The sequence below is a fragment of the Anomalospiza imberbis genome, chromosome 11, assembly GCF_031753505.1.
Source record: "Anomalospiza imberbis isolate Cuckoo-Finch-1a 21T00152 chromosome 11, ASM3175350v1, whole genome shotgun sequence".
Classification (NCBI taxonomy): Eukaryota; Metazoa; Chordata; class Aves; order Passeriformes; family Viduidae; genus Anomalospiza; species Anomalospiza imberbis.
Genome location: NC_089691.1, coordinates 11,614,677 through 11,630,025, shown reverse-complemented (window position 1 = coordinate 11,630,025; position 15,349 = coordinate 11,614,677). Strand labels below are relative to the sequence as shown.

General features: G+C 39.9%; 1 protein-coding gene across 7 annotated transcripts in view; it reads left to right on the top strand.

Moving 5' to 3' along the window:
- EEFSEC (eukaryotic elongation factor, selenocysteine-tRNA specific) overlaps positions 1-15,349 on the top strand; it is a 126,354-nt gene that overhangs the window by 80,040 nt on the left and 30,965 nt on the right. For all 7 annotated transcript variants that reach the window (XM_068201934.1, XM_068201936.1, XM_068201929.1 and 4 more), the window contains exon 6: positions 5,371-5,527. In XM_068201934.1, coding sequence (XP_068058035.1) covers positions 5,371-5,527 — 157 coding nt within the window. The remainder of the gene's footprint in view (positions 1-5,370; positions 5,528-15,349) is intronic.

Sequence of the window (15,349 nt, the reverse complement as noted above, 5' to 3'; positions counted from 1 at the left end):
GATGCCTCAAGTGTACTTTTTCTGACGTACAAAAAAGCAATAAAAATGCTTTGTATTTTCAGTATTAGTCACAGGTTCTTTTTGTTCTTTTTTCTCTCTTGTTGTTTTTCTGCTTTAGTTTCAATGAACCTTTTATCAGTTTGCGGAGAATAATCCTTAGGCCTTTAAAATAATTTCTTTTTAAACTCATGTAACTTTTTATTAAATCAGAAAAGGTTATTCCTTCTCTCTCTCTGTATCTTTTCTAGTATTTAATGCACAGTGCTTTTACTTTGTCTTAAGCCTTTCCTTATTTCCCTGTCATACTGGCACCACTTTGTTTCCTTATGTGTTTCTGCTCTGATCTACTTTTTTTTCCTACAGATACATTAAGAGATGAGATTAATTTGCTCTCAAAATATGTGTAATAGATTGAGAGGGTGTTCAGATGACAGTCATTTCTAAATTATCCTAAAAAGGAGGGTTGTTTAACAGGCTGGACAGTAGAACTTGCTGTCCTGCTCAAAGGGGCATCCTGGAGCTGTTTTTCCTTGGAGTTAATACTATGGCTTGCACTGAATTCCAGCACATAACATGAACTGTGGCTTTGCACACAGTCCAAGGCAGGGTAAGTACTGAAGAGATGAGGGGTGCAAGTTGGTTATTTTTTTATGCTAACTTCTTGGTTTCAGCACAAGGGTTATGTGCCAGAGATGCACATACTTCACCTACGGTTATAAAGCACTGTTTACTTTTTTTTGTGCAAACACAAAAGCCAAGTGGGAAGGGATATTTCATAAACTCAAAGCTATTGTGTCCTCTGGTCTAAGCCATAAAACAAGAGTAACAGAGACATTCCCTTTGAACTTGAAATCCTTTTCTAAGCTGCTGATCTAACCTAAGTGAGAGGGGGAGACTATACCAGCCAGAAAATTTCTCTTCTGGGTGTTTTTCCCATCCTGCCCCTTTTCTTTTTTAAATGTCCTTAAGTGAGTTTGATACTGCACCTCTGCCCATAAATTTAAAAAAAATATTATCGTAATGTAGGTCAGTGAACTGAAACGCCACTGTACACCATGGGGGATTAAAGTCAGAGAGGCAGCCCTCTCCCACTCCTACTAGGTCATATGACAATATAAACAAGAAATGCAAGGAGCCTTCAGCTTTTTCTTGCCCTAATCCTTTGTTTATGCAGCACTTAAACTGACTTTTGGGGTCGTCTCTGTCTGGCATTAAAGCCCTAAAGCTTTTTGAAGTTTCCCTGAAGTTAATAAAATTAGTCTGCCCTCATTGCTAGGCCCCTTGCTGCTGCTTCAGAGCAGACTGCAGATCCCTTACTGTCTTTGTGGCGTTTGGCTTTGTAAGTTCACAATATTTTATATCAAAAGAAAAACTGTTTGAGAGAAAAGCAGAAAGCTCTCCCAAAAGGCTGTTCTCCTAATAGGCAAAGTGATTGCCATTGTAGATGCTCTGAGAACTCGGAGGGGATTAACTTAAAATCCCATGATTGGAGGTAAATTGCTGGTAAAGTAATTGGAAGTGTTGAGTTTCAGTTAGAAAGAACAACATGCATTTCTCTCCCTTTTTACAAAGCAAAGCTAAACCAAAAATACAATTTTTCTTTTATTTTTTTCTAATGTGATCTTAAAATTGAGAAAATGAGCTTTCCTTCATAGCAATTCTTTGCTACACTCATTTATTTTAATGCAAAGACTGATCCAGTTATGTTAGTTCCTGTTAGGACAGGCATTCTCTAGTTATTTTGTCTTTGTCAGGGATAAATTGATGATAGGCTCACTGGAGGGCATGGATGGCACAGGATGGGTGTGTAGTATTGAGTGTATGAGACAGAGACTTCGGGTCATAGAGGTTTTATTCCAAACAGCCAGTCAGGCAAGTCACTGATCACTTATTATCTCAGCACCACTAAAGTGGTTTTGTTTCTAATGGCCTGTAGAGATGCCCAAGGAACCATGCTGATATCTACAGAACGTATTCATTGATTAAAGGAGGGATTTTTTTTTAAACAAGTTGACTTAAGAACTGACTGGATGGCTGGGCCTAGTGAGTGGTGGTGAATGGTGCTTCGTCCAGCTGGCAGCCAGTCACCAGTGGTGCGCCTCAGGGGTCTGTGCTGGGGCCAGTTCTGTTTAATGTTTTTATTGATGACATGGATGAGGGGATTGAGTCTATCATTGGTAAATTTGCAGACGACACTAAGCTGGGAGAGCGTGTCGATCTGTTGGAAGGTAGGAGGGCTCTGCAGGGGGACCTGGAATGGTTGGATGGATGGCCAGAGTCCAGTAAGATGAAGTTTAATAAGTCTAAGTGCTGAGTGCTGCATTTTGGCCACAAAACAATCAATAACCCCCTGCAGCGTTACAGGCTGGGGATGTCATGGCTGGACAGCACCCAGGTGGAAAAGGACCTGGGGGTACTGGTCAACAGCTGACTGAACACGAGCCAGCAGTGTGCCCTGCTGGCCAAGAAGGCCATCCTGGCCTATATCAGGAATAGTGTGGCCAGCAGGAGCAGGGAGGTCATTCTTCCCCTGTACTTGTCACTGGTGAGGCCACACCTTGAGTGCTGTGTCCAGTTCTGGCCCCTCAGTTTGGGAAGGACGTTGAGATGCTTGAGCATGTCCAGAGGAGGGCAACGAGGCTGGAGAGGGGCTTGGAACACAAACCCTGTGAGGAATGGCTGAGGGAGCTGGGCTTGTTCAGCCTGGAGAAAGGACGACTCAGTGGTGACCTTATCACACTCTATAACTCCTTCAAAGGTGGCTGTGCTCAGGTGGGGTTGGGCTCTTTCTACAGGCAGCAAGTGACAGAACGAGAAGACGCAGTCTCAAGCTGTGCCAAGGGAAATACAGGTTGGATATTAGGAAAAAGATTTTTACAGAAAGGGTGATAAAGTACTGGAATGGTCTGCCTGGGGAGGTGCTGGAGTCACCATCCCTGGATATGTTTAAAAAAAGACTGGATGTGGCACTCAGTGCCATGGTTTAGTTGAGGTGATGTTAGGGCTGGGTTGGACTCGATCTTAGAGGTCTATTCCAACCTTGTGATTCTGTGACCATTAGAGTGAAAAGAACCATGCAATCGTGCATTGGTTACTCTCCTATACTGAATGTACAAGAGCAAGACCCTAAAAAGCACCTTTCTTTATAAAAGATAAGGGTTTTTTAATTCAAAGGTTTAAGTGAGTACGGCATAACTAAATGCTGATAGATTTTGTTTCTGTTCTAATACTCAGTTAAAGGTTATCATTGCTGGCTTACTCTAAGGTACTTGATGCCTGTAACACTTGCTCACACAAGTCACTGGACTATTTTCTGACAGCCTTGCTGGGGATGCTCTGAACTGAGCCATACTAGCCTGGTATGATTGCTCATCCTGTATTTCCATTTTTAATTAAGTTAAAGATAACTTTGAAGTGCTCTTGGAAAAATAAAAGATGTTTAGAAAGATGTTGACCTTTAAAGTTGGCTTCCTGTGCCATTTGAGTGATAACTGCAAAAATAATAGATATAGTAGAGATCCTCCATGGAGCATATTGTACCATTTGTATTTCAAACAGAGGGCCAGCAGTGGACAAGAGAGATGAACAGTTTTGAAATTCTTGTTTTAGGAATAAAAGATTTATAGGATGAAGTAACATTTTAATTTCTCCAGCCACTGTAACTGGAAAAAATTTAGGTTTTGAGAATGTGAGCGCTTCTTCATGTTGGAATTAACAGCTTCTTTTTCTTCTTTGGCTTCTAGTCTAGCCAAAGAAAGGCAAGGGTGCCTGAAAGCTTATCTCCCCTCTCAACTTCCACCTATTATCAGGGGCTCTAGGAAAAGACATGATTGAGTTTTGCATTTAAGCCAGAATGTTGCCGAGCAGTGATACTGCCATCAATGGTTCACCAGCTGTTTTGAAGCAGTGGGAGAGGACAGACACAACAGAAAAAACACAAATGTGTCCTTTTGGGGAAAGATGAGGAGTCTGGGCAGTGAGTGTTGTTGAGACATCTGAGTGTTTCTGCCTACAGCCTTGGCTGCACCCAGAGCAGAGCTGCCTGTCCTGTTGTCATCTCCACGGGACAGAAGCAAGAAGGGCTGTAGATATTTCTCATCCTGCACTGGTCTGGGACAGGGAGAGGTCCTGCCAGTGCTCTCTAATACTGCACAGCCCTTTCAAGAGTGTTTATAGCCGAGCAAGTAAGTTCTGTTTAAAATAAAACAAAAATGAAATTTCTGATGCTAGATTTACTGCCATACTGAGATTGGCATTAAAATGGAGGAATATATATGTAACAAAGTAATAACAATCCTAGGGATTTGAGTCTGTATACGCATTATAGTTTATGGAGGAGGCTTCAGGGAAGGACAGTTGCTTAATAAACCAGCAAGATTTTGAGTCGTCAATATTTTGAGTTCATTTAAACTGAGTAAAGGGGAGTGTTCAGAACTGATTGCAGTTCTTTGCTGTTCTAAGTCACTTTGGTCTTTGCAACCCTTAGGTGTAGCTAAAAATGGTTCCTGAGATGTGAAGAAGAGCTGCAACGTTTACCACAAAAAATAATCTTGGAAAGATTGAAGTAATAACCTCATATTTATTCTGATAAATAAATGTTCTTTCTGCATCTACAAGGTAGAGTAACTGCAGGCATTGGGTGTACAAGGATATTCACACCTACAGGATTAGGCTCACTTGACTGCACCTTATACTTTGTAATGCCTAAGGGAGGGTTGTTTATCTTGCCTTACCCACCAACCTCACTGCCTCTTGTTCCTGATAGCTTAATTAACAATTCTACTTGGAATGGTTCTTCCCAGTGGGTTACAAACCTTGAAATTAAAATTGGATACAGTGGTCATAAGGCTCTTGGTTTAACAAATCAATATGTATGTAAAGGTGAGTATTTAAAAGGCTCTATTTAGAAGCTATGTCATTTCTTTGGAAGTGGAGCTGTTGGAATACAGGTCTGGAGCTAAGAGGATGTTTATATAGATGATAATGTATTTAGCTGTAGAATAAATAATGGAATAAACTTTTTGTCAGCATAGGTACTTCAGTGACTTTCATGGAAAGGTTTCAAGGCAGAAAAAAAGATTTTAATTAACTGGTCTTTACAGCATGTTCTGTTGTAGGTTTTATTCTTCTTATATTTTGATAAGGGAGATAGAAGCAGAAATGTGTTAGTTCATAAAATCTTCTATGGTTTTAGACACAAATTGTCTTAAACTCAGCACTTTAGATAACTCACCCAGATTTTTGCTCATTTGGGAGTAAATGGTTTGTCAAAGGTGGAGTGGTAGAGGTTGCCAAACTTAGCACATAACATGGATAATTTTTTGTCACTTTAGCTTGTAGAGTTATGAATCCTTTTTTTTTTTTGCGCAGGTGATGGATGATTACAGTGTGATTGGTCGTTCATTGTTTAAAAAGGAAACAAACATCCAGATTTTTGTGGGTCTGAAAGTGAAACTGTCTACAGGAGAAGATGGAATAATAGATGGTGGCTTTGGACAAAGTGGTAAATTTAAAATCCGAATTCCAGGTAGGTGCTTAGCAGTTAACAAATACTAATCTATGTCCAGTGTAGAGGATCTTTCCATATTGCAAGGTGAAGTGCTACCAGTAATCTCCTGCAGTTTTGAAATCAGCTCATATCCAGTTGGAGCAGTGATCTGGTGGGGACTGTACCTCTTCTATTTACATGATGGTGGCTGTGACTTACAGTGTGACACCAAAATGCCTGAAGCCACATCCCCTGTGTCAAAGAACTCAGGTCTCAAAATGACTTCTTGCTGAGTGGCCCTAACACAGAAATCATGCTGTGCCCAGAGAGGTTTGTGGTAATCTCTTCTCTCTTAATGTATGTATGATTTGCACCAGAGCCCTTCTGAACAAATAAAAGAAAGCAAACCTGCAATCATTTTTACCTGTAGCTGCTTATTAAACATAGTATATTGGATGCAAATTCCTTAAATTGGCTCTGTTCTGCTTGTTATTACCTAACTTGCCTTCAAGCAAAAACTGCTTGATAAATGGGGGTTTGGACATCTTGAGACTTTTTTTACTGCTTGTGTCTCCTGGTTTTATAATATTATATATGACTTTATTTTTCATCCTTGGTGAATTACAGGAAGGAATTATGCGTCCTTAGATTAGAGCGTGGGAAATTATGGGTGCTAGAGCTTATAAGTGTCATTTACTGGGGGTATTTTTCCTCCTTCTTCTTAGGCAGGAGAATAGTTCTGAGACTTTTCAAAAGGCAGTAATAGGTGTTGCCTTTAACTCAGATTGCAGGAGAAGATTTTAAGGATACCAGGCAGTACATTTGTATTTCTGTTTTGTCTTCAGCCCGTTTGTCACTAGTTAATCCCCCACCTTCTTAGGGAGATGAGCAAGATTACTTCTGTTGAACAAGTGGAGAAAAGAAATTACAGTTTTCTATGGCACCAAACAGTCAACATATCATTGATCTTCAGAGAAAGATGAAGTTTCCTGATTCCTCGTAGAAGATGGACTATCCATTTAGAGTGTGATGCAACTGCTCTAATTCTGACCCTCTGCAAGTTTCCTTTCTACTTCCTATTACAGGATAAGAATTTCTGACTATGTAAAATATCTCATGTGTTCTATCCTACCTGTACTTCTGGTTTTGTAACCAAATGCCAGATTTTGCAAATAGGTCTGAGAGCCTAATCAGCAAGCACACTTCACATTTAAAGAAAAAGGTTGCACTAGATAAGTGTTTGCTTTTAGTTTTCTGGTATAGAAAAGATTTGGAGGATTCACTGAGGTACCTTTAGGTAGGCGATGAAATGATGCATAGACAACCTTAGAGCTGAAAGGCTGAAAATCAAGATGGTGTCTTGCTTTAAAATGTAATTATGTAATGTTCTTGGTAACTTTTCTCTCCCAGAGACAAAAATCTGATGAATGAAAAGAACAGGAGGATAGCATTTACATTGTTATTTCTGCTTTTTTGGATGGAGGAAATGGTTCTTCCTGGGATAGAGAGAGGCCTTATAAGGAGTCTCTGGCACCCTTGCGGATTTAAGCAGGAACTGTAATTGTGAACCAGCAGTTAGATTAAGAAAATTGTATATAGATTTAGATAATAGCATTTTGCTCTGTCCATTAAGTTAGTGGGAAGAAATGATACCTTTCACCAAGGTGTTCATTATCTAATCTTGGTTACACTCATCAGATGTTTAACAGCAGACCTTGAAACAGAGGACCCTTTATGGTTTGTTCTTTCAATGAGAAGAATATGTGACAGAATGCTAGAATTTAATACCTCTCTAAGGTAGGCAGAATAATACAACTTAGTTTGCTTTGCTTTAGTCTTGGTCAAACTTGGGTGCTCTTGTTGTCTGGAAAGAAAAGGCAATAAGTTAAATTAAGTCAGGTTGAGGGTATCAAAGAAAAGCACAGACTCTGAAGAGCCTAAAAACCTGTCTCTTTAAGAGTTCCAGAGATTTGTGTGTAGGGGGAGGGCCATTGCTGTGATACTGCTTGAGTCAACTGCAGTTCACATTCCTTTGTTAGATCAGTGTTGCTTTTTTAATGTGTCTGCACCCTGTTTGTGAGTTGGTTTTTTTTTTTTTTTTATTTAACTGGTCAGACTTCTCTCTCCCTTACCCCCACCCCATCCTTGTCTCCTCTCATACAGTCTCTTTCATGTTTTTTTGGGTAGACCTTTTTTAAAATTTTTGTAAAGTCATTTTCCTGTGATTCTTTCAGAAATGTATCAAGAAATGAGAGGGAAGGAAAGGAAATGCCCAGGTTGAAAACTGCCTTGTACTGCCTCAGCCTGGCAGTCCATCAGTCCTCTCATATTTAAAATCAGTCAACCCCTAGAACTGAGTTAGCTTGTTCAGCTAGTTGACCTGATGATAGCTGGTGGCTGGTTTTAGAAACACACCTCTCCATGGCAGTAAAATTCAAGATGTGTCAGAGATTTCTGTCCTGACTACTTAAGGTAATAATAGACCATGGCACATCTTAGGGTGCTGCATGGTCCCACTGGTACCAACATCACCTGCTCACAAGAGCAAGTGTTGGGCTCCCCAAGTGTTCTTCTGTACTCTCTTGGAAATGGCTTGTGTTTGCTATAGATCAGCCTGGGAATTTCGTCTTATGTCATCTGTGGGCTGAAACTTGGCAGACCTCAGCTGGGAATGGCAGAAAGTGGATCTGTTTCTTACTCTGGCACTGAGTAAGAAGCTGCTCTGTGCACTGCTTGTGTGCAGCAACAAGTCAGATACTTTTCTCTGCTCTTCTTTCTGGAAAAAAAAAAAAAACAAAATAATGAAATTCCTGATTTAGATTTATTCCAGGCTTAGAGCATTAATATTTCTTGAAAAGACATAATTATCTTTCTTTAGAGTACAAAAAGCACATCTAGAGTACAGCATGCAATTGGAAGTTCCTCAGTTGCTGAAAGATGTCAGTACTTTGGAAGAAGTTCAGGGAAGAGCAGCAAGAATGCTGAGAGGCTGAAGAGATTGATTTATGAGGGAAAGAAGATGAAAAGAAATGCATGAAACTTGGCTAACCGATGTCTAAGTGGGAGATATTATTATCCACAAGTATTTGAAGAACATAATGGAGAAGAATCCCTTAGGGTGGTCCAGGGAGGTGGAAGCAAAGCTTAATAACATGAAATAAAGCAAAGTGTAACTTGACTGTTGAGAGATGTTATTTAGCAGGGATGTCTTGCACTGCCAGATCATCTTTGCAGATGAAGATGTATTCCAATTTGACAATATTTATGTGTAGTTTGCCTGGATGTTTGCTAGTGCAGGGTAAAACAGGCAGGTAGTAGGATGGTGGGTGGAAGTACAATTTATTTTGCAGCTCACTTTTTTTTTTTTGTGTGTCCAGGCATGCTTTTACTGCTTGAATGACAAGGTATAACCTTTCTCAAATGTTTGCAGCAGCATCTAAAAGAAAAAAAAAAGTATTTGCTGGCAGATCTGCTCTTCTGTAGGGCTCAGTTGTGGAGCTGTTTGTGCTTTAACTGAAGGCAAAGTTTCAAGGCCTGTTAATTGACAGGATGACACTTCCCTTTCCAGACTGGTTGCACGATCAAATGCATAAAAAGGGGGACATAATCTCTAAACTCACAAGAGAGTTTTGTGCAGTTTAACAAGCTGCTTAAAAAGCAAACGGGGTTTGAAAGGCAGTTTAAACTACACTGCTTTTAAAGTTATGCTTTGTGTGGATGAGGGAGCGAGCTACTGATGGGGCACGGCTTGCTGAGGTGGGTGATATGTGGCAGCTGTTCTAGTTGTAAATGGAACACTGTACAGGGTAAATGAGTGAGAAGTATTGTTCAGGAACAAGTTTGGGGAGGCAAGAACTGTATGTTTAAGTGTCTTATTCTGAAGAAGATAAAAGCTAACAATGGCAGTCTTTGGAAAATGCTTATTTCAACATACCTTGCACCAAGGAATGTTGTGCCAGTTGATAAGACATTTAGAGGAAAGTTCAGCAAATCATTTGAATAACCGAGTGCTAATTGTAGATTTTATTTAACTGTCTCTCACCCAAGAACTGACCCTGTAAAACTGTGCTTGCTTTGCAAAATCATGATCTGTTGCTGTGTGTCTTGACATCTTCTAAAAGATTGACTTTAGATATGCCCATTTCTTTGGTTGTGGCTCATTGCATTTGTCATGTGCTTGATTATTGTAAAGCATAGCAACTTTTTAAATCTAATTGGAGCATGTGTGATATCTCAGGCATGGTTCACTTTCCTTTCTGTCTAATTTCTAGTGAAGTGTTCATCCTTTCTGAGGCATTGCAATGTGTCTGCCATTCTCCACTTTTTGGCAAAAAATTGCTGTACATGACTTAGAGTTACCTTATTTCTTAATGTGAAAGAAGCAGTGCTTATCTAACACTCCTAAGAGCTGAACACATTTCTGAATTGAGCAAATTTAAATGTAATAAAAGACACTTTTCATAAGAAGAGATAAAAATGAGAATATTGGAGTACAAGCTCTGTGGCTTCTTGGTTCTTTTTAGCCATACAGGATAACAGGAGTTTTAAGTTTCTTAAAACAGGTGAAAACAAACTGGTTTATGACTTTGTCTTTTGTTGCCAGTAACTTTTTGCCTTGCACTTGAGAGACCAAGTCCATTTCACTGTTTCCACTGCTTGTCAGGGTAAGAGGGATTGAACATGCCATAAGTCTGTTCTGAAGCAACGGCAAAGATCTTCTCCCTCACCCAGGACATAGCACCTCTGGGATCCTGCAGTATTGGTATAATGTGACATAAAGTGGTCAGAATTCAGCAAAGTGTCTTATTCTTGAGAATTCCTTGTATTCTTACATGTGAAATTAGAAATACAGAGGCATATTGTGGATTTGGTGCATCTTTAGTGTTTTGATATTTTGCCGCTTTTTTCATTGGATGAGATCCTCCACTGGCTTGCAAAGTACTTAATGACATAGTGGGAGAGCTATGATGTAAGAGCTGCACATGAACAGCACTACTCTGCATGATTTCAATTCCAGTTAAAAACTGAGAGTTTAAAAGTGCAATTCTACTTTTTTCCGGTATTTTTAAGGATTCCACTTAAACCAGGAAGTTGACTAGAGGTTAAATAGCATGAGGGAAATTAAAGTTATATGAAGATTGAAAAATACAACAGTAAAACAGCGTATCATGTTGCCTTCTGTAACCTCCCCCTTAAGAGCTATCTTAATTGTATTATTTTTTGGTATTTGATTTTTTTCTTTACTATTCAAGGCATATGTCGCTTTGTTCAGGTAGGTCTCAACACTCCAAGGTGGCTGGCATTTGTGGAATATTACATTCAGGGGTTTGGGTTTTTCTTAACAATTGTAGGACACAAGCTTTAAATGGTTGACTGTAGTTAATGCCATATTCCCAGCTCTGTGATTTGGAGGACACTCCTTAGTGACATCAGTAGGAATGGGGCAGCCTAAACCTTTTCATTGCGCTGAGAATAATTAAACATCCTGTCACTAAGCAGCATACCTTTTTTGTGGGAGATCTTGACATTTGGAATTCTTTGCTTGTGTTGCATTAGAATAGGATAATCTTCTCTTAGGCCAAATGGAATTTAATGGCACATTTAATGTCCCTGTTTTCCCAGACTGGCTTCTGTTTTAATAAAGGAAAATAAAAAAATTGTTGGCTACAAGGGTCTGGTGGGTTGCCATCCCTGTCAGTATCAGGTGAGGCTGAGCAGGATTTCAGTCAAGAGGAAAAACAAAAGCCCAAGGGCAAAGAAATCTGTGTAGCTGTGTTTTATTTAAAAGCTGGAGATTAGCTTTGCTTGTTCTTTCACAGTCTCTTTTCCTCTACTCTCTAAACCAAACAAAACCTAAAATCCTTAAGGAGTACTTCAGGCATAAATCTCCTTCTCTCCTTTTTGTTAAAGTTGGCTGGTGTAGTATGGACAGAGGCTGGGAGATGATTGCTGCCAGAGAGGCATCACTTCCTTGTATGATCCCCTCTTGAGCAGATTAAACTGTAGTGATGTGGAAGTCCTGGTGACCACATAGGAGCTAGGAATTTGTACTGCATTTACACAAAAAGGTTGGTCTGAAGGAATGAAGCCTACTTTTGAGTGGTGACATCATGTGAGCCCATATTGACCTTTGAAGCTGAATAACCAGATTTATCAACCTTAGAGTGTTCTTGTGGAATCAAAGTCCAAATTTGTGTACATTACTTCTGAATGAAAACAGAAGTTAAGGAAATAATAACTTCCTAACTGCTTGTCTGCCTCATTCATTATAGAATCGGGAGACCCTGGTCTTGTCTGCAATGACAGAATTGCAGGATGGAATCTCTGAACTGAGAGCTCTGAAGGGGGAATCTGTGGAGACCAAGATTGGTTTCACAGGCAGCAGGTCATGGCACACTAGAGCAGGTGCTGCTCCCAGGGCAGGTTATGACTCTTTGGTTGGAAGTTTCCATTGGAGTATCTCTCCAGCAGGTTGTTTTTCTGGGATCAAGCAGATATGGACTACAGAATTATCAGGCATCAGGTGATGTAGCAGCATTTGAGTGGGTCTGCAAGAAAACAGTCCAGCTGCTGCGAAAGCCCTTGTGTTGGGTGCAGTATGGGCTACACAGCGATCTCTGGGTCATTGAAAAGAGTGAAAGGGAGCTTTTTTTTTTACTGCCACCCTCCCTTTCAATTCTTGTGCAAGAGGAGCTTAATGGAAGTGTCACTAGTGCCACAGAAGGAACATTGGTGGTTCTGCCCCACATGATGTAACTGCAGTGTTTCTTTCCTACAGCCCACATCACACCAGTGACCGTCACACTCCCGTCGAGGGCAGGGCTATTGAGTGGCCTTCAGGAAGGAGTCCTGTTGCTCTCTGACCAACCCTGCTGTGGCAGTAAAGAGCAGTGTGTACCGAGCCCTTTCTGCTTCCCTGAGTAGCAAAGCACCTCACGCTTGCACAAGCGTGAGCTCAGCCCCAAAGCAAACTGAGCTTTCGCTCTGGGCTTTGCTGCCTCTTGGGTTGGTGTTCAGTTTATTTCTGTACAACTCAGTACAGCATGTTTTTCTGAGCTTACTGTTTGTATGTGGAAAGCAGTAAGATGTAGGTGCAGCCTCAATCTATAAAGACAATTACCTTGAAAAGACAAGGTGGTGAAGTTAAGGGGTTTGAACTTCAGATATAAAAAAGAATATCCTAATTAGCTCTCCATTGTGAGATGCATTATGATACCAAGTCCAATTCAGTGATTGCATTCCCCATGTTGACATGCATGCTGGTTTTGGTGATGCTTTGTAATTGACCTGTTGTCCTGTACTGAGGGATTTTTTTCTCCATGGTGAGTAATCAACTCCTTTATTTTCTGCATTTCACTGGAGTCCTGCTTTAAATATGAAATTAATTATTTCTGCTATTTATGGAAAAAAATCCTATTAAGAAAATTAAAAGAATTCCAACAGATTGAATTTGTTTGACTATAGGGTATCTTAACTTATACAGAATCTACCACTTGGGGAAGAAAAAAAATACACAACCCACAACCAAAAGAAACCCCACTTAGTAATCACTTGCATACATTTTCTTTTCTTTATACTTGCTTCCAATCTCCATTGAGTCTCCCTTCCCTTTGGCTAAGTTTTTGCTAATACTCTCACCTCTCTCCTATTTTCTTTTGTTCTTTATTTATCTGCTACTGCATCCCCTGCCCATCTTTCTTGGTCCTTGAAGTTGGACACCAGTGACAGCTTGGTTTGCCCCCAGATATTTCTACCAGCATTTTCAGGCTTCTGTAGGGATGTGCAAGGTAGAGGTGATTTTTTTCTGACCTGTGGATGTTCTAGTGCTGCAATATTGTGAGCTCTTGAAAGGAAGAGCTGAAGGGAAAATCTAGTCTAGCTCTGTGCCTGAGATTGCCCTCTTCAGATGGAGGCCACTGGGAATTGAGCTGCCAAAATAGTCTGCTCCAAGTGTGTTCTGATTAAGTTTCCTTTTTTGCCTCCAAGAACAGCATCTGCTCTACTAGTTATCCTGAAGTTAAGTTTCAAATCCCTGTTGCAAAATAGAAAGATGCTATAATAGAATTTATTTATCTTAATTTGAGGATAAAATCGGGATCTGATAGTGTGGGAAGAGCTTGGGAGATGACTCTGGGTTTTTACAAGTATTTTTGAAACTAAGCAGTTGTTGTTTCAATTGGCAGTGACATTGGTAGTCAGCTGTCCAAAGTACTCATGATAGTAAGCCCCCAAAGAATGATTTTCCTTTTATTAAAAGAAAAAAAAAGCTGTAAAGATTGTTTCTTTTCTTAGATAAACTCAGGTCATATATAAGATTCTCCTAAGCCACAAGAACTAGATACATAAATTAAACAAACTGAGATTTGCACTCAGTTGCATGTTTTTAGGATCTGGGATTTCAAAAGAGGTGCACTTATCTTGAGATTTGTGGTAAAACTGAGAGCTGGAAGTGCTGCTCTGTATAATAACCTTACTTCTGTGTAGAGTCTCTTGTGGTCGTAAGTCTTTCCAGTTAATCCAGGCTTTGTTATTTTGGGGGAATGTAGTTATTGTGGAAAGTTGCATTCCCTGGGAGAAAATAAGCATCTTGCATGTTTAAGGCTGTTCCTTTGCTGAATGCTGAATAATTATAACAGCAGCTGTAAGCTCTTGGAGCCCATTGCCCAGTCCAGCTCCCTGGCAGGGCATGTCTGCAGTGGATGTGGCCAAACAGGCTGCTCTATTTGCCTCTACTTCTTCTGTGCTAGTATTCGCCATCAGATCACCCTTAACTTCCTTGGGCACCATTTCCAAATTACCTAATAGCTCTTGGCTCCATGCTGCTCTTGTGTAAACTGCCTGTTGGGCTGTCGTGAGTCTTGCTTCACCTGCTTAGGACATCCTTTGTTCAATGGGCTCCTTTACTGAAGGTTACCTTTTTGAGGAAAAAATCCAACATGTGGGTGGGAGACAAAATTAAATATTCAAAATGAGGAACTGAATAAGTTTATTTTCCCTATAAATGCAATCCTGGCCTGTTTTGCATATGTGATGATACCATAAACACACAACTGCAGAATATAACCATATTCAGGTTTTAAAATTTCTGTTGCATTTTTATTTTAGATATTTTTCATTTTTAAGTGGAGATGCCTTACACAGTCACTATAACCCAGATATCTTGTTCCTTACAGACCAAATTCTTCATTTACTTTTGGCTTCACTGGGTTTATGTTGCTGAAGTTGCAAACAGTTTGGTTTAGAACATGGCATGGAACAACACGATTGCTCTTACTTTCATGAAATAGTACAGAAGTTTAATGTACCGCACATACTGCAAACGAGCAGGATGCATGTGCTACCTTCTGTCTGTTTTTTTGTTGTTGTCCTTTTTAGGTGTTTCATTTTGCAAATTCAGTACACGCTGTAATTTCAAATGTGAAAACTTTTTTCTTGAAAAAGAATGTAACTAACAGTGAGTTTTATTATGTGTCTATGCAGTTTGGCTGAGCAACCTCAGAGCATCAAAAAATAATAATTTGGTAATATCCTGTATCTTCCAGAACAAATAAGAACATATATATTTATTTTTTTTTTTTACTCTAGTTCTCATATACTTGCCCTTTGCAAGTTTGGGGTGCTTCAGTGAGTGCCTTGGAAAAGTATACAGAAGGAACGAAATACAGTTTCTTCTGAAGAGTTACAAAATGTCATAAAAATGTCTGTTGGTTTACTGCTGCTCAGTGAAGCATTGTCCTTTGGGAAGGAAGGGCCCTTTTTCTTGCTGAAGGCTTAGCTGGTGTCAGTGCAGCAAAATGTGAGGAATTCAGGTACATGACCAGACTGCACAAATATGGTACTTTTAAAAGTGATCCTTAAATT